The sequence below is a fragment of the Heloderma suspectum genome, chromosome 7, assembly GCF_057233095.1.
Source record: "Heloderma suspectum isolate Gila_16-S chromosome 7, 16-S_ref, whole genome shotgun sequence".
Classification (NCBI taxonomy): Eukaryota; Metazoa; Chordata; class Lepidosauria; order Squamata; family Helodermatidae; genus Heloderma; species Heloderma suspectum.
In genome coordinates, this window is record NC_139464.1 from 42,605,413 (window position 1) to 42,625,102 (window position 19,690).

At 46.2% G+C, this 19,690-nt stretch overlaps 1 protein-coding gene across 1 annotated transcript; it reads left to right on the forward strand.

Annotated features, from left to right (window-relative positions):
• The first annotated feature begins 12,016 nt into the window (after window positions 1-12,016).
• On the forward strand, window positions 12,017-15,652 carry H1-0 (H1.0 linker histone). Its single transcript, XM_084809764.1, has one exon. It carries the CDS (start codon window positions 13,784-13,786, stop codon window positions 14,360-14,362), a length of 579 nt encoding a protein of 192 aa, XP_084665890.1. The 5' UTR covers window positions 12,017-13,783; the 3' UTR covers window positions 14,363-15,652.
• Window positions 15,653-19,690: the final 4,038 nt, after the last annotated feature.

The following is a 19,690-nucleotide window of genomic DNA, read 5'->3' on the forward strand; positions in this document are numbered from 1 at the left end:
CAGAAGCAGCCGCACTCCGAGGGAGAGCTCCCCAGCGCCAGACGCCGCGGTTCTTAAATTGATTGTGGGTGGCAGCCATTGGAGAAGCAGAGGGAGGTATGGACCAGTGGTGATGGGAAGGGAAGAGGAAGAAGCTTGGTGATATGCACGCTGCCTATGAACAAGGGTATAAATCCAGGGTGGGGAACCTGTGGCCCCTTGGTAGTGGCTGGAGCCCAGCTCCCATCAGCCCCACCAGCACGGCCAATGGTCAGGGCTGATGGGAGCCGCAATTCTGCAAAATTGAACTCCGGAGTTCGGTCTGGAGGGCTGCGGTTCCTCACCCCGGACTATCAGCTCACTGTAGCCTGCAGAACTCCATTTTTCTTAAGCTCGCACGCCCCTATGTTCTGCTCCTCTGACACCCAAAGGAAATAGGTTCAGTGTCCTGTTGATCACGAAATTTTACCATAGGGTAAAATGATTGTTCTGGTGATGCTCATTCTTCTAGTTGGGCCCCAAATCATTAGAGAGAGGGAAGGCACACTTAAATTTCTTCCATTCCATTAAAAATTAATGTTTTCTGTAAATCATTTTCTCCTTCAGGGGTCCCCAACATGGTGCCCACAGGGACCTCCAATGGCACCCATGAAGCTTTCTACTCCTTGGCACCTTCAAAAATGTATTTTTAATTTTTTTAAGTGGTACCTGTTAGGGTGCCAGGTTCCTGAACCTGCTGTTGATCAGCTGTTTGGCGGGCAGGAAGAGAAGGGAAGAGTTGCTTCCTGGCCCCGCCCTATCTTCTTCCGCCTATGCAGACCTTTTCCCACTGTTTTCTCCCTCCCTCTCTCTCTTTCCACCCCCAGCCTCTAGCCTCAGTGTCTCACCCCAACTCTTTACCTTGCTATTTTCCCCTCCCTCCCAGCCTCGCTGTTCCCTTTCCCCACCTATTTACCTCACTGTTTCTCCCTTCCCCTGCAGCTTCCAGCCTTGCTCTTTCTATCCCCTCGACCCCTTTGCCTTTGCTATTTCCCCCCCTTAGCCTCTAATCTTGCTATTTCTCTCCCCACGCACCTCTTTACGTTGCCGTTTCTCCCTTTCCTAGCTTCTAGCCTTGCTCTTTTTCTGTCTCTTCCCCCCCTTTTTCTCTCATTCTTCACTCACTCTCACACGCACACGCACATCCACACATCACCTTCCTGGGAGGGGGCTCTAACAGTAGAGGAGGAGGTAGGAACATCAGGTGGGAAACAGAGTGGCTGAGCATGGGGTCAAGGTAGGGAAAATGTTTCCTTTTAGGGTTGGGGGTATTTTCCTTTCGTTTGAGGCTGGAGAGAGGGGTGTGTGTGTGTGTGTGTGTGTGTACACAGAATGAGCAGAGCAACCCTACTTAGAAGAAATTCCCACTGAGTTCCATGTAAACAGGCATAGAATTGCAACCTTAAATGTGTATTTTGTTGTGCTTCTGTGGGCTCAAATATGGGAACCTAGGAAGCTGCCTTATACTGAGTTAGACCCTTGGTCCATCTAGCCCAGTATTGTTGACACTGATTGGCAGCAGCTCTCCAAGCTTTCAGGCAGAGTTCTTTCCTGGAGATGCCAGAGATCGAACCTGGGACCTTCTGCATGGAAAGCAAGTGCTGCTGCTCCTCCAAATCAAGAGGTTTCCCATCCCTATGGGTTGTGCATATGTGGATTGGCTTTGAAGTTCAGACCCTTCCTCTGCTTGTACTCAGTTTCTTGGGTGAATTACTTGTTTTTGGACTAGGCAGGCCTCCACGGCAACCATTATGTGACTAACCACAACCTCCGTGGGAGCCTCCTCTTTACTTTGCGCATGCCTGCATGCTGCACAAACATTGCGTGTGCATGCATGCAACAAGCCCCTCCCCGGCCCTGATAAAGATTGCTCATTTCTTGCTCCTAGCAGTGGCAGGAAAAGAGCGATTTGTATGAAGATTGCTGGGGGAGGGAGTGGAGAATACAGGCAGATGGGGGGATTTAGCCACAGCAGTAGGAGGGTGGTACCCATGCAGGGCTGCAGTAAAGGTCTGGGGGCGGGGGGCTGTCCTAAGCCTTGCACATCTCAGTATGTTTCAGGTGTGGTCAATTTCCTTAATTTTTACTGTCTGTTCCTCAGGTTAGTTGGCTTTGTGTCCCTCACTTCGGAGAACAAAGATGGAACCTAGCCACCAGCGTCCCTCTCCAGGAAACAGGACCAAGCCTCTTTCGGACTGTCCATCACGTGCATCTGCATAACTCAGCGTGTATTGGGCTGGATCCTACTACTTGCACCTTCTTTGGGATTTTATACATGAAAATATATTTTATATGGTTTGGGGGGGGGGGTGACATTATGAAATGCTATCCTATGTTTTTAACCAGCAGTTGACCAGAGAAGTGAACCAGATCCTTCTCTCCAGCTTCCTTTTAATCGTCATAATTGATCACTCTTCCAAAATCCTCGAGTATATCTAAAGAATAAATAGCCACCTGCTTTCAATTCTCCTCAAGCAGAGACACAAAATTCCACACATCCCAGCTTTATGGCGAGTCTCCTTGGAATGGGCAGTGTTGCTTCACGGTGATGCAGTGTGCTGGGAGAATGTTGTACTGATGGCTTTCTGAGAGGAACTGGTTTTGGTCCAGAGACTGCGCAGAGTTTTTTGTTCGTTTTTTATTTGTTTGCTTTCTTTCGTTAAGAAACTGGGACTAGTCATTTGTTTTCATGTCCTTGAAACAAAGGCAGATTTTTTCTATGTTGATGAAAACGTCTGTGCGTCCTGCTATGAAGACAGCACCCACTGCATTCCAGAAGCTTGTCTTCCACCTGTGTCTTCCTGCGGGGGAGACTTCACTGCTAAAAGTCGCCAGAGCCAAACGATGAAGGCGGCTGATGCTTTCTTTTTCTTCACAGTTATAAACTAACTTAATAAAATCCTGATATACCAAGGTGGTGGTGCATGCTTGCTTGCCTCTTGGATTGGTAACAAAAGTTAGAATAAACCGTCCCTACAGCAACTCAGCCTTTCCCAACCTGATGTCCTGCAGATGTGTCGGACTGCAACTCCCATCCTTCCCAACCAGCATGCCCACTGGTATCATAGGAGTTGCAGCCCAACAGATCTGGAGGGCACCAGGTTGGGGCAACGTACGTCATGGTAAATATTGGACTTCTGTATTCACAGAAGATGATGTTTGCTGTTCTCTCATCATCATCAACATGGGTACTTAGTGCTGTTTGTGTCACCTATTTTATCTCCCTCCTTAGAATCCTTTAAGGCCGGGGTGGCAGAAGGTAAATGGGGATCTATTCATAGATGGCTGGATGATTTGCAGTAGATCAGCAAGTGCTTGACTCCCCAATTGTTTAACAATAGCAAGAAAAACAAACAAACACTTCTTAAGGGCACAATCCTATGCATGTTTAGACAGAAAAAAAGTCCTACAACTTCTGCATTCTGTCTAAACATGCGTAGGATTGCCCGTTAAATCAGGCTGTTATAGTCCCTGATCTTCAGTAACTTGGATGTAGGTTTGTACTTGTATAAACAGGTCATCCTAGTATATGCATATTGGCTCCATCCTTGAGTCAGCATTTTGTATATGGCTCCAATCCTGAGTCAGCATTTTGGCTCCTGATGGTGGACCTTGAGGTCTTAATAATTATTTTTTTAAAAAAATCTGCACATTCCACAGGCCTGAAGTCCGTCCATTTCAATGGTAGATCAGTCAGTAGCATTATCCCCAGTTTAGAGATGGGGGTGACTGGGGTGGGAGGGGTGTCTGGAGCTGGAGCTTGCCTTACCATACATACATTCATGGCTGAAGCAAGATTTGAATCGTACCTGCCTCAGCTATCATTGGGTGCTTTACTTGGTGCACATTGCACTGTGCCAGCGTTCACTATTTCTTCACTCCCTTGATAGGGGACACCAGTGGTGAGTGCCAATAGAACTGAGCCAAAGTGAGAGAAGTATTGGAATGCTTGGGGAATCCCTGAAGTTGGCGGTTTTATATATAAAGAATTCATTCATCAATATAGACGTATATGGCACAAGCGTATGCATGTTTAGACAGAAAGAATCCTAAACTCCCAGCATGCCCCAGGCAGCTGGCTGGGGCATGTTGAGTGTTTAGGATTTTTTTTCTGTCTAAACATGCATAGGATTGCGCCCTAAGAGCAAAAAGCTCACTCAACGAAGTACTGAAGACTGAGAATGTTCAGTAGCTATGGAGTGTTAAGTTTCAGTTGGAAAAGGCAAACAAGGGGAGTGGGGGTGGATTGGTGGGAAATGGAATGTCCTGCTTGAGCTCCAATATATAGTGCCAGGAAGGAGGGCATGCTGGATAGAACCCTAAACAGGAGCAGTGGGGGGGGGGGGGAGAGATACACTGCAACGTTTATTTGCTAATGGTGACTCTTGCAAGTTAGCAGACAATGTAGGAGGGAATAAATTTTACCAGCAACAAAGTAATTGTTCCTGGTTGTCATGCTATGTATTCTGGAGTGGCTTGGTCTGGAAAGGGCAATTGAGAGCCATTAGCTTCACAAAAGACCCGTTCCTGGTGGAGATGGAAAACTAGTAATAAGGATCCACAGCTGCCTGAATTTTGGGACTCTAGGAGTGTGGTTATAGGGACTGTCTTGATGAATGCCTGCACTTCAAAAATTTGCTATTACACCACTGAACAGGACTGTGGGCGCTTACTTGGTGCACAGTACTAGGACAAGATTGTGACGTGCTTAAATTATGCATTCGGTCCCTAAAATGTTATTGAAAATCTTCCCAGTGCAAGCCTGATCAAAGCGTGAAGGGCTGACAAAACCCCACAGATCCTGTTGTCTCATGGTAACTTGGATCTTCTCTGTGTTAGAATGCTTTGGTCTACATTAGGAGATGATCTTTATGTCCAGAGCTTTTATGTTCCATCTTCAGGTCCCTCTAGCAACTGAGGTCTAGGGAACTACTGCTTTCTAAATAATTTATTAAGCCAGCCTTCCCCAAGCTGGTGCCCTCCAGGTGTTTGGGGCTTCAACTCCCATCAGCCCCAACTAGCATGATGCTCTCCAGATGTTTTGTACTACAACTCCCCTCATGCCTGACCATCAGCCATGTTTGGAGCTGATGGGAATTGTACTCCAAAACATCTGGAAGGCAGCAAGTTGCCTTCCCCTAGGATAAAGCATCGAGCACTGTTTACGTTAGCTGCCCTAAGCAAAAATTGGTGGTGGCACAAACCTGTGTACTGTAGCGAGACTAAAAGACGGAGCTTATGTGCCCCACCAATTCCATTGTGTAAGTAGCCCCTACCACTAGTGCAATGACAATTTAGTGCTGGGGGGGCAACCTGAAATGAGCACAAACCCTAGTTTCTGGAGGGGAGCAGGGCAGCAGAGCTTGCATAAGGGAGCACCATCGATCTGCCCCTTTCCATAAATGATTGTTTCTGCTCATTTCAGGTTGCCCCCAGACGTGCTAAATAGCATTCTGTGAGCAGTAGAGGCTGCTTATGCAATGGAACTGGTGGGGCTGGCCATGGTCAGCACTGCATTCTGCCCGAGGTGTCCATAGGCAAGCCCTTTTCTCCCATTTTCAGCCCCTCCCCACAAATTTGCAATATGAAAATAATACTAACCTACCTTACATGTTTGTTGTAAAAGTATAAGACAATAATGCATGCAAAGGCCATTTTGAACTTCATTAAAAATAAATTTCCTAAAAGATTCTTCCCTCTGCCCTTTACTCATTGGTGAAGGGTGTGGTGTGATGGGCGGGGGGTTCTAACTCTCCCATCACATTTTAAATTGTGGCCTGCTTTGCATGTTTTGTCTACCCCACCCTTCTCCAGCCTAGTGCTTGCTTGACCATCAAGGAGCAAGTGGGCAGGTGAAGAAGCAGGTTGCGATGGGGAAGAGGAAGGGCAAGTCCAGGGGGCTCTTGTCGGTGGGCCACCAGCCCTTAATAGGTGCCCAACCATGCCTACCCTTGGTGCCGGCCCAGGCTAGCCTGCTGTCCTCAAGGGCAGTCAAGGCAGCTAGCATTGAAGTCAAATTTAGCTGCCACTCTGGTCAGGTTCTGTAAATGAAATTGGGCACAACAGAGGTAACCATCCCCAATTTTGTGCATTATCAGCATGTGGCACATAAGAGCCATGTTGGATCAGACCAAGGGTCCATCTAGTCCACCATTCTGGACCAGCTGCCCACAGGAAACCCACAAGCAGGACATGAGTGCAACAGCACCCTCCCACCCATGTTCCCCAGCAACGGGTGTATGTAGGCATACTGCCTTTGATACTGGAGGTAGCATATAGCCATCAGGACAAGTAGCCATTGATAAGTAATGAGGGCTTTGAACACAGCTATGATCAAAATGCTATTGTTCCGAAACAGCTACAGATAGATATGGCTTCCATGAATGTATATAACAGTTTTTTTTAAAGAGCCATTTACTTTGGCGCTCATCACCATATCATATGGAAAGGGCATAGATAGCATTAATTACATTTGTGAGATTGCAGGGCATTGAAACACAGAGGGTTATGTCCAATGTTAGTCTAATGTAAGTCCCACTCATTTCAATGGATCTTCTCTAAGTAGGACTAACACTGGGTGCAACCTTGAGTTTTCACTTTTAAAATGCCAGCTTCACCTTAACAGCAGATTGTTTTAAGAGTCACCATACAATTATATCTCCAGCAAAGGAGATCGTTACCTTGTCGTGGTGCCGGAGCTTGAGCACCTCAGTGACGTCATGAGTTAAACCATGAAGGGACACCCAAGACGGGAAGGTCATGGCAGAGAGGTCAGACTAAATACGATCCCTGGAGAAGGAAACGGCAACCCACCCCAGTATTCTTGCCATGAAAACTAAATGGATCAGTACAACCAGAGATATGTCGGTATACCATCGGAAGATGGGACTCCCAGGTCGGAAGATGGTCAAAATGCTACTGGGGAGGAACAGAGGATAAGTTCAACTAGCCCCAGATGTGATGACGCAGCTAGCTCAAAGCCAAAAGGACGGCTAGCAGCCGATGGTGCTGGTGGTGAACGATGAATCCAATGTTCTAAAGATCAACACACCATAGGAACCTGGAATGTACGATCTATGAGCCAGGGCAAATTGGATGTGGTTATTGGGGAGATGTCAAGATTAAATATAGACATTTTGGGTGTCAGTGAACTGAAATGGACTGGAATGGGCCACTTCACATCAAATGACCACCAGATCTACTACTGTGGACAAGAGGACCACAGAAGAAATGGAGTAGCCTTCATAATTAATAATAAAGTGGCTAAAGCAGTGCTTGGATACAATCCAAAAAATGACAGAATGATCTCAATTCGAATTCAGGTTAAGCCATTTAACATCACAGTGATCCAAATATATGCCCCAACCACAGATGCTGAAGAAGCAGAAGTAGATCAGTTCTATGAGGATCTGCAGCACCTACTGGATAGTATGCCAAAAAAAGAATGTTATTTTCATTACAGAAGACTGGAATGCTAAGGTGGGTAGTCAAACGACACCTGGAATTACAGGCAAGCATGGTCTGGGAGAACAAAATGAAGCAGGACATAGGCTGATAGAATTTTGCCAAGACAACTCACTGTGCATAACAAACACTCTCTTCCAACAACCTAAGAGACGACTTTATACATGGATTTCACCAGACGGTCGACACCGAAATCAAATTGACTACATCCTTTGTGGCCAAAGGTGGTGGACATCTATGCAGTTGGTAAAAACAAGACCTGGAGCTGATTGTAGTTCAGATCACGAACTTCTTATTGCACAATTTAGAATCAGACTAAAGAGAATAGGGAAGACCCACAGATCAGTTAGATATGAGCTCATGAATATTCCTCATGAATATGCAGTGGAGGTGAAGAATAGATTTAAGGGACTAGATTTAGTAGATAGGGTCCCGGAAGAACTATGGACAGAAGTTCGCAACATTGTTCAGGAGGCGGCAACAAAAAACGTCCCAAAGAAAAAGAAAACCAAGAAGGCTAGATGGCTGTCTGCTGAGACACTGGAAGCAGCCCAAGAAAGAAGGAAAGCAAAAGGCAACAGTGATAGGGAGAGATATGCCCAGTTAAATGCAAAATTCCAGAGGTTAGCCAGAAGAGATAAGGAATTATTTTTAAACAAGCAATGCGTGGAAGCGGAAGAAGATAATAGAATAGGAAGGGCAAGAGACCTCTTCCAGAAAATTAGAAACATCGGAAGTAAATTCCAGGCAAAAATGGGTATGATCAAAAACAAAGATGACAAGGACCTAACAGAAGCAGAAGAGATCAAGAAAATGTGGCAAGAATATACAGAAGATCTGTATAGGAAGGATAATAATATCGGGGATAGATTTGACTGTGTGGTCAGTGAGCTAGAGCCAGACATCCTGAAGAGTGAGGTTGAATGGGCCTTAAGAAGCATTGCTAATAACAAGGCGGCAGGAGATGACGGTATCCCAGCTGAACTGTTTAAAATCTTGCAAGATGATGCTGTCAAGGTGATGCATGCCATATGCCAGCAAATTTGGAAAACACAAGAATGGCCAACAGATTGGAAAAAATCAACTTATATCCCCATACCAAAAAAGGGAAGCACCAAAGAATGTTCAAACTATCGAACAGTGGCACTTATTTCACATGCCAGTAAGGTAATGCTCAAGTTCTTGCAAGGTAGACTCCAGCAATTCATGGAACAAGAATTGCCAGATGTACAAGCTGGGTTTAGAAAAGGCAGAGGAACTAGAGACCAAATTGCCAATATCCGCTGGATAATGGAGAAAGCGAGGGAGTTTCAGAAAAACATCTATTTCTGTTTTATTGACTTTTCTAAAGCCTTTGACTGTGTGGATCATAACAAATTGTGGCAAGTTCTTGGTGGGATGGGGATACCAAGTCATCTTGTCTGCCTCCTGAGGAATCTGTATAACGACCAAGTAGCAACGGTAAGAACAGACCACGGAACAACAGACTGGTTTAAGATTGGGAAAGGAGTACGGCAGGGTTGTATACTGTCATCCTACCTATTCAACCTGTATGCAGAACACATCATGCAATGTGCTGGGCTTGATGAAGCCAAGGCTGGAGTTAAAATCACTGGAAGAAACATTAACAATCTCAGATATGCAGATGATACCACTTTGATGGCTGAAAGCGAGGAGGAGCTGAGGAGCCTTCTGACGAAGGTGAAAGAAGAAAGTGCAAAAGCTGGGTTGCAGTTAAACCTCAAAAAAAACAAGATTATGGCAACCAGCTTGATTGATAACTGGCAAATAGAGGGAGAAAACGTGGAGGCAGTGACAGACTTTGTCTTTCTAGGCGCAAAGATTACTGCAGACGCTGACTGCAGTCAGGAAATCAGAAGACGTTTACTTCTTGGGAGGACAGCAATGACAAATCTTGATAAAATAGTTAAGAGCAGAGACATCACACTGACAACAAAGGTCCGCATAGTGAAAGCAATGGTATTCCCCATAGTAACCTATGGCTGCGAGAGCTGGACCATAAGGAAGGCTGAGCAAAGGAAGATAGATGCTTTTGAACTGTGGTACTGGAGAAAAATTCTGAGAGTGCCTTGGACTGCAAGATCAAACCAGTCCATACTCCAGGAAATAAAGCCAGACTGCTCACTTGAGGGAATGATATTAAAGGCAAAACTGAAGTACTTTGGCCACATAATGAGAAGACAGGATACCCTGGAGAAGATGCTGATGCTAGGAAAGTGGAAGGCAAAGGGAAGAGGGGCTGACCAAGGGCAAGATGGATGGATGATATTCTGGAGGTGACATACTCGACCTTGGGGGAGCTGGGGGTAGTGACGGCTGACAGGAAGCTCTGGCATGGGCTGGTCCATGAAGTCACGAAGAGTTGGAAGCGACTGACCGAATAAACAACAAACAAATACAATTATATGTAAATCTAGATCTTCCATTCCCTTTTAAATGGACGTTTCTTGTTGCAGCCAATGCAAGTTTACTCACAAAAGCTGCAGTACTATGCATACTTACTTACCTGGGAGTAAGTTCCAATAAATTCAATGGGACTTTTGAGTAGACATGCAAACGATTGTGCTCTAAGGTGCTGGCTGAGGAGTGCTGGGAGTTGTGGGACTTTTTTTTGTCTAAACATGGATAGGATTGAGCGCTAAATAACCTAAACCGGCCTTTAAAATCCATCCCTTCTCTTCATTTCTATCACCACGGTGCATTCCTTTCCTAACAGCAGACGGTGTTTCTCAATGGCGAAACTGAGGTGGAAATCAAAAGTGCTGCGGCAGACCACAAACGGGAAGTAAATACCGCGCGTACCACTAGAAATCTTTAAAACACACACACACACACACACGTACGTAAGTGGCTTCGATCGGTACAACAAAGGAAGCGAGATCTTGCCTACTGTTGACAAGGCCGACATCTCATAAACGCGTTTTGGTGCGCGCCTAATCCTTGTCCAAGGCAAGGAAGCCCTTATAGCCGCTGTGCATCAGTGGCGAATGACTTAGTCACGTTCGTATTTGTTTAGCAATATAGCATCGTTCCTATTCAGAGGAGGGCACCCATCAATTCACTGACTACATTTCCCACAAGCCACTGCTCACGCATCCTACGGTGGCTCTCGGCGACGAATGCCAGCTCCTCTTGGCTGTCCCCCTCTCTTGATGAACTAATCAGCTGACTGATGAGAGGCTCTTCAAAGTGGCTGTGACTACTGTCAACAGGGGATTGTCAATGGGCTACTGTGCACGGGGTTGCTTTATGGATGGCCCTCGTGACGATCTTCCTCAACTCTTCAGGAAATACTTGCACGCCCCGTGCAAAGCTACTTCCATGATAACAAGTTCCTCAAGCCGTACTAAGAAAACACCCCATCTTATAACTTCCATTATTTCGCCTAAAACGCTTTTAACTTTCCGAAAAACAGTCACTACAATTTTGTATGCACCGCACTTTTTACACTTTTTATTCTCTCCATAGATAACTTTCTCACTCCACCGACTAATCCCTCCCCCCACATTGTACTTTAAAATATTGGGGTGTGGGGAAATAGAAACGCACATTTAATGCGACAGCATAACCCTCACTCTTATTACAACGTCTCTTTTACGTTTTCTTGATAGCGCAAATCAAGGGGGGAAACGGCTCCCCCCAAAAAAGGCTCACGACAGCACATTATCTCCTCCCCATCAAATGTGTTCATTTGTTTGTTTGTTTAAATATCCCACTTATTACCGGCGTAAATAGCTATCCAGAGGAGGATAAATAGCTAAATAGCTTTTTATACCCTAAATAGCTTTTTATAAATGAATACACCGGGTTAGTGGCAAAGGGTGGAGGTTAGTGGGGAAAGCAACTGAGCCCGAAACCTGGTATCTCACCAAAACGAACTAACCATTCGCCCCAAAACTCATCTACAGGTTGGAGTCAAAAATAATTGAAAGTGGGTGGATAGGGCCCGATCTCCCGCACCCCACCCCACTCCCATCTCCCGCTGGAACTCCCTGAATAACTTCTTGTGTTAGTGGTGGCTTAACACCAAGCCTACAGCTGTCTACCACTGGGTAGGATCCTATCACATCCCTCACTTTACATTCAAATTAGTGTCTTCACTTATTCGAGGTCGATAAATACCTGTCCGATTGTTTTTTGAGGAACGGACCTACGAAGAAAACATACGAAAAGACGTGGGCATTTCAAAGATATAGTGACGTTTAATTATTCAGTCTAGTCAGAGAACTGCACCTTCATGTTGTTGTTTTTTTTAAACCCTAAATACATAGTACACATTTAAAATTCTTTAGCTGACCTATGGGGTGTGCGGGGGGGGGGGGTGGCAGAGGTGCCAAGGTGTATATTTTTGTTGCTGGTGTTCTCCGTGTTGCTAGGATGCCAGCTTGATTTTATAATTTTTTTTTAAGTGTTCCAGAGGTGTTTTTACTTTCCCTCCCCTGAGTTCTTCGGTATCGCAAGCCGTCAGTTCGCAGCTCCGCATCTTTATTGTTGCTACGACGCTTTTTAATTAATATCTTTATTAAGGGGGGAAACACACATAAGAGGAGATGGGGGGAAAAACAAGCTCAGTTCTTCCAGCAAGATGGCGATGGCACGTACATTTAATCTAACAACAGTCAAGCACTCCCCCAGGACTGGGAAATTAGTGCTAATACATTTCGTGAAACTGCTCTTCACCCCACTCGTCACGTACCCCGACTTCCCTCCCCGAAGACTTGGGTAGAGAAAGTGTTTTTAAGCAATAGGATCGACTCCACCTTGAAAAAGCTAAGCAGGAACAAAACAGCCTATGTAAATCTCCATAGCACTTTGGTGGGGTACAAAACTATTGGGGGAGGGGCGCAGGTGCAGCCCGGCGAGTGGGGGGACAATGGCTACCTGGGAAGGTGCCGGCACCACGATGAAAAAGATAGGGGGTGTCGCCTCCGCCCTCCCCAATCCCTTCTCATTTAGACATACTTGTTCTTTAGAAGCCACTGCGGCCAGTGAATGACTTTTTGGGGGGACAGGGGGTGAGTGCAGCAAGCTCCCCTCCTGCCCCTTTCCACCCCTTAGTCCAGGCAAGGCAGGGCCAGGTCGCCCGTCCCCGTCCCCCCCGACCCCCAAGCAGGGGGCTGCCAGGTGCTCCTTGGGGGAGGGGAGAGCTGCAAACTTCCCATCTAACAAAAAGGAAAGTTTTTGCAGCGCTGGGGCGGGGAGGAGGGGGCGGCCGGAGGAGGGGGGGCACGGGATGGGGGGCAGGGGTCTCCCCAGGGACCCCCCCACCCTTGGGGGAGCCACTCCTCCCCCCCTTCCCGGGCAGGTCTGAGCTGAGCTTCGCCTGGCTCGGGGCTCCCTGTGTTAGTTGGGGTCTGCTCCTGGCCCCCCTGCGCGGCTCTGGGGGCGCCCAGAAGGCCGGGGTGGGGGTCCCCCGGCGGCCTAGGCGTGGCCCTTGCTCCTCGTCTTTCCCCTCGCCCGAGCTCCCCTCGGCGGCTTCGCTATGGGGGAGCAAAGGGGAAATGTCGCTGCGCCCCACTCGCACCCAGCGCCGTCTGGGGCGCCCTGAGGAGGCGGGGGACGGCGACAGGGGGAGCCGGCCGCGGGGCCCAAGAGCTGAAGGACCGGAGCAGCCGGCGGCGGCGGTGCGGGCCCCAGGAGCTGCCGGGAGACGCGGGAAAAAGTCGCTTTAGGCGGCGGAAGAAACACAGATGTCGGCGGCGCGGCGCCATTCGGGGCCTGAGCAGGCAGCCAGCAGCCCTGTCCTCACCGCGGTCCGCGCCTGAGCGCTAAATACCCGGATGCGCCGGCTGCTGCCTAGAGAGCCAGACACAGAGCAAGAGGCAGAGGCAGGAGCGCGGCCGAGGCTGGCAGAAGAGGTGGGGGATTCGGCCCCAGAGAGCAGGAAAGGGGGGGCAAGCAGGGCCTGGGCTCTTTGCATCAGGCGGCTCCGGAGCCGGCAGCGGGCGCGTGCCCAGCGAAGGAAACTCGCAGGCAGGAGGCCGGCAGGCCTTAGCCAGGGCTGCTGAAGTTTCAGAGGGGCATTCCCTGGGAAGACTGCCCTGACCACACCCTGCCACCAGCTGCCTGGAAGAGACCTGGAGGGGGCGATACCCCGCTGGTGCATTTCACAAACAAAAGTCTGCAAGGAGAATTGGGGGGGGAAGTTTGTTACATCTCCTCAGCGGGACCCTATTGGGAAGGAGCCTCCTGTGCCTAAAGAAAGACTTTTAAGACTAGCCCAGACGCCAGGTGGCATAGACGGCAAGCTGCGCTTCCTGAAGGGAAATCGCAAGGCACGATGACTGAGAACTCTGCTGCAGCGCCTGCTGCCAAGCCCAAGCGGGCCAAGGCGGTCAAGAAGTCAACGGACCACCCCAAATACTCTGACATGATTGTGGCTGCCATCCAGGCCGAAAAGAGCCGGGCCGGTTCCTCCCGCCAGTCTATCCAGAAATACATCAAGAGCCACTACAAGGTGGGCGAGAATGCCGACTCCCAAATCAAGTTGTCCATCAAGAGGTTGGTGACAACAGGTGTCCTCAAGCAGACTAAAGGGGTTGGTGCCTCAGGTTCCTTCCGCCTGGCCAAAGGGGATGAACCCAAGAAAGCTCCAGTCAAGAAGGCCAAGAAGGAAGTCAAGAAGGCTGCAGCACCCAAGAAAGCAGCTAAGCCCAAGAAGGCTGCCGCCAAGTCGCCAGCCAAGAAGCCCAAGCCTGTGGCAAAGAAAGCCAAGAAGAAGCCTGCGCCTGCTCCAAAGAAAGCCAAGAAGCCAAAGACTGTCAAGGCCAAGCCAGTGAAGGCATCAAAGCCTAAAAAGGCAAAAGCATCAAAACCCAAAGCAAAGTCCAGCGCAAAGAAGTCAGCTAAGAAAAAGTGAAGTGCACGCTTGGGACCTTCTTTCTTGGACATTCTTCTTGACCTCTACTTTGTAAATAGATATCTCCTTTATTCTCTACTCCTTTCTATTGCAGCTTTATAAAAGACAACGATTTCCCCCTATATTAGTTTAAACAACACCCATCAATATGGAAAGCTCCATTTTTTGGTTTGGATTTTTTTTCAATTGTAATTTTAAAGATATTTTTATGTGCTCATCTTTCCTCCCTCTTAAAGGTATGCAATACTTGTTTGTCTTTTAAGCATGAAGGAAGACGGTCTGACAGGGGTATTCTGAATATTCCTACTCCTTGTAGAGGATTTTAGAAAAAAAAAATGAATAAGGAAGGGACCTTCCTTGGTAGAGGCCCCTTAAATATTGGGTTTGAGAAAAATAACCATAGTGGAAGCTATCAGCTACCTGCGACTGAGTCCTGTAACTTCCTTTTTTAAAAAGAAAAACACAAGTTCAGCTTTTTCAAGGATGAATAAGATTCCACTGTAACAATGCAAGTAGGATGGTGGGGTTTTTGCCCTGGTGAGGGCTGGATGGGAGGTTGAGAAGCTTTCCACTGACTTTGCTCTTTCAGAGAAGAACTGTGTGCTCCTATCTGGGGGGAGAAGTATTAAATGGGATCAGTGAAGAATTCTGCAAATATTTGGATTTCCCCTTGTTTAAAATCTGTACTGGTTGACTACACTGATGTGGAGAGTGTGAAGATTTTAATACCCCTTCTCCTTCCAAAGAAATTTAGAAATAGGCAAGTGGGTTTTTTTTCCCGGAGTCTGACCACTATCTCTGTCCTAGCAACTTCAAGAGAAGGTGTGATGAAACCGTCCTTTATTTGCCATCCGAGTGCTTTTCAACCCTACAGTGCCTGCCTCCTAATTCACAGCTTTTCTGATTAGAGTCTTTTATTCACAGTATATACCCGCTCCCAAAGCAGTCTTTACTTTTTCAGTTGTGGGTCTCTTGAACTGGCGAGGGAGGGAAGAACGAATGTAGAGGGTAATGGACATGTAGCCAATATTGAATCTACTGAGGTAGCTTTATGAAGCTGTGTATTATTATTGCTTAGGTTTGGGGTGGTTTTTTTCCATGGGGAATGGAAAGGATAACTTTCAGTACTCCAATTAAAAAAAGAATTAAGTATACTTGTTGTTTAAACAAAGTAAAATTCTCATAGGATTGATACCTGATCGTCCATTTTATTTTGTATGTGTCATTTTGTGCAAGAAGGATTTAGCTGTCTTTGTAATTTTAGGGTTTAAAATAAAATTTAAAACTGCACACTGTCTTAGGTTTCCCTCATTTTACTGTCTTTTGAAATACAGCGTTATAAGACAAACATTTCAAAATTGCAGGCTGAGCTGTACTCAGAATTAGATAGGAGTGTAATTCCTGTTCAGATGTGTAAAGTTGAATGGGAGGAAAGTCCAGTAGAAAAGCAATGAAAAGAAACAAAAACTTTTGTTTGCACTAAACTATAGAAACACCCTCCTGGGGAAATTCCGAAGGATTTGAATATCTGACAGGTTGGAGAAAGGAAGCTTTTTCTAAGGAAAAAGATCAACATGATTAGCCACCAGATGGCAGCCTAGCAAGACATGATCTCACTTTACAGTGGAAAAAAGGCAGCGTCAAACAGTTGTGTGTTTTTGTAAGGAAAAGGCCAACATACCATTTGCTACCTGGTGCCTTGCCTGAGACCACAGCCTTATAGTCCAAGTCACTCTGTTGCAAGCTATATGGGCAGTGTATACATCAGTGTTTGCAAGCAGTAAACACTGTAGAATGTAGATGTGTATTTGTGAACACATGATGGACATGCACCTGGAACCCTCAACTGTCTACTCCTTGGGGTGTGACCACTATGTGTTTAGAACTCTGCTTCAGACTAGAGTACACATGGCAGATCCACCTGCTGTGCAGGTATGGGAGATAAACTTGCTTATGCTTGTGGTTTGTCACTTCAATGCTTCAAGAGAATTGGGGGCAGGGGGAGGAGAAGCAGGCCCCCTTTTCTTCCATAGGAATGCTGAGACTAAGCAGACTGGAAGCCTTGTGTTGGTCTGCGATCACCATTTCAACGGGATGGGGTGGGTGCAGCTTAGGTAGAACACATAGTATACATACAATAGAGGGGGTGGGGTGGATTGGCAGGACAAATGCATCTGATCCCCTAAAATACCCATGTAGATGCATCCCTATGTAGAAGCAAAATTCGTTGAAATCTGTCAAGTTCACAGGTGGAAGAAGACTTTGTGCATGGATCATCACCTTGCTACACTGGGATCCACATATGCAGCAAGGTGCCACACGGATGAGTTCTCTGCATCCAGTGATAAGGGTTGCACACACTTCCAGTGTGGGATCACATGCAGCACCCAACCTATTGAATTTATGGGACATGGATGTGTTGGAAGTGCAGTGTGATACAGATACACATGTGATTCCACACCACTGCACAGGATAGATGATTTTCTCAGCTGTCTTGTGAAGTAGGTTGGGAATGTACAGTCACCATCTGGAGCCAGTGCAATTGGTTGTTTGTTACCTGCGTGCTATTAGTCCCCATGATACATGGTCGCACGTGAATATATCTGATCAGGATCAATGTCTCCAAGCAGGAGCAAGCACAGAGTATGAAAAGATGGTTTGGTTATGGGACCTATTACTCTTCTGTTTGTTTTTTTAAACGTGGTGTTTCCAAAATTGGGTGCCTAGTCTCTGCCTGGAAAAGGCATGGAAGACACTAAGGCAGGATAAATTAGGAGAAACTATGTACCTGGCTTTTCTGTAGCATCACATATTTAGCCAAAAGTATATAGATAGGGCAGCCAGTGATACAGAAGGCAGAAAACCTGAGCAGATATTGACTGGGTAGATGGTGTGTATCACAGGGTGGGTTTCCATCTCCAAGGGAAGGCTGTGAGCTAGTGTGGGATGTAAAAGAATGAAAGCCTTGTTCCAAACTGATCTGGTAGCTGCAGGAAACATGGATCAAAGAAGAACATTCAGTGTTTGTATCTCTGATAAGAGTTTAGTCCCTTCTCTCCCCGCTCCCAATCCTCAAAAGCCCTAATCCAGTTTTGTGATTCTCAGTGTTTCCAATACTTAAAACTTCCATCACAAACCTCTGGCTAAGTAGTGGAGAGATCTGTTTAGTGTACTGAGATCTGGATTAATTTATGCTACCTCCTTTTATAAGGACTTCCTGGATCATCCTTTAATTGTCTATCAATACAATTTTATTGGAGCTGCATCCAAAGTTGTCATATTTTTATTTTTATGTTTTAATTATAATTTTGTATTTTAATTATTAGCCACCTTGAGCATTATCTTTAGTGGAAAGGTGGGATATAGATTTAATACAGATTTATTACAGAACTTCCTACCCTACCTTTTAAGCAAGTCTCTAGGACTATGAACAGAGATTAAATGGATTAAATCAAACCATTATAAAGACTGCTGGCATATTGCAGTCCTGTCAACATCCACTTAGATTCAGTGCAGGAATCCTCTGTGGATAACCACCAGCAAAGATCTTTTGGGCACTTTTAAAAGAATGGAAAGGGGGAAAGAGTCAGGGGTGCATGATTCTGTGTAACACTGGGCTGGTTTGCACAATCAAAACAAGCCACTGTGCCTTGTCAGCCACTGTGTGTGCTGGACATGATTTGCATAATAACCACCCTTCCATGGCTTGGTTTGCTGTCTGAACTGAGGCAGCATGGCTTGTTGGAGGATGAAACAACCATCCAATAACCCATGGGATGTTTTATTTGAGGGGTTAACCCTCCAACAAGCCATGCCTATTGGGCATGACCGTTGGGCAACAATGGAGTTAAAAGGAGTACTGAAGGAGGACAAGGAGATTGCAGAGAAGCTGAATGAATTCTTTTCATCCGTCTTCACTGCAGAAGATATAGGACAGATACCTGTGCCTGAACTGATATTTTCAGGAAGGGAGTCTGAGGAACTGAAGCAAATAGTGGCGACAAAAGATGAAGTTCTCAACCTTATTGATAAATAGAAAGCAAATGGCCCAGATGGTATCCATCCTAGAGTTCTCAAAGAACTCAAATATGAAATTGCTGATGTTCTAACCAAAATATGCAACATGTCCCTAAGATCAGCCTCTATACAAGAGGACTGGAAGATGGCTAATGTAAGACCAATTTTCAAAAAGGGATCCGGTGGGGGGGGGGCAGGGTCCAGGAAATTACAGGCCCATTAGCTTAACATCTGTTCCGGGTAAATTGGTTGAAGGCATTATTAAAGATAAGATTAGTAAGCATATCGAAGGACAAGCCCTGCTGAAATAGAATCAACATGGCTTCCACAAAGGTAAGTCTTGTCTCACTAACCTTTTAGAGTGTCAGTAAACGTGTAGACAGGGTGATCCAGTAGACATTGTTTACTTGGACTTCCAAAAGGCTTTTGACAAAGTCCCTCACCAAAGACTCCTGAAAAAACTTAGCAGTCCTCTTATGGATCAGTAACTGGTTAAAGAACAGAGAGTAGGAATAAATGGTAAATTCTCCCAATGAAGGGAAGTAAATAGTGGGGTCCCACAGGGATCTGTATTAGGACCAATGCTTTTCAGCCTGTTCATAAATGATCTGGAATTAGTAGTGAGCAGTGAAGTGGCCAAGTTTGCAGATGACACCAAATTATTTAGGGTGGTTAAAACAAAAAGGGATTGTGAAGAGCTCCAAAAGGATCTCTCCAAACTGGGAGAATGGGCATCTAAATGGCAAATGAGGTTCAATGTAGGCAAGTGTAAAGTGATGCACGTTGGGGCAAAGAATCCCAACTTCAAGTATAGCCTGATGGGACTTGAGCTAGTGGTGACTGACCAGGAAAGAGATCTTGAGGTTGTGGTGGACAGCTCAATGAAGATGTCAACCAAGTGTGCAGCTGCTGTAAAAAAGGCAAACTCCATGTTAGGCATAATTAGAAAAGAAATTGAGAATAACACTGCCAATATCATACTGCTCCTCTACAAATGGATGGTGTGGCCACACTTGGAATACTGTGTCCAGTTCTGGTCACCACACCTAAAAAAAGATATTGTAGAACTGGAAAAAGTGCAGAAAAGGGAAACTAAAATGATCAAGGGGCTGGAGCATCTCCCCTATGAGAAAACGTTACAACAACTGGGATTGTTTCGCTTGGAAAAAAGGAGGGTAAGGGGAGACATGACAGAGGTCTAGAAAATTATGCATGGTGTGGAGAATGTGGATAGGGAGACATTTTTCTCCCGCTCTCAAAATATTAGAACCCGGGGTCATCCCATGAAGCTGGGTATTGGGAGATTCAGGA

Excerpts from the sequence above, each read along its gene's own strand:
- H1-0 (XM_084809764.1), top strand. The coding sequence starts at position 13,784 with ATGACTGAGAACTCTGCTGCAGCGCCTGCTGCCAAGCCCAAGCGGGCC.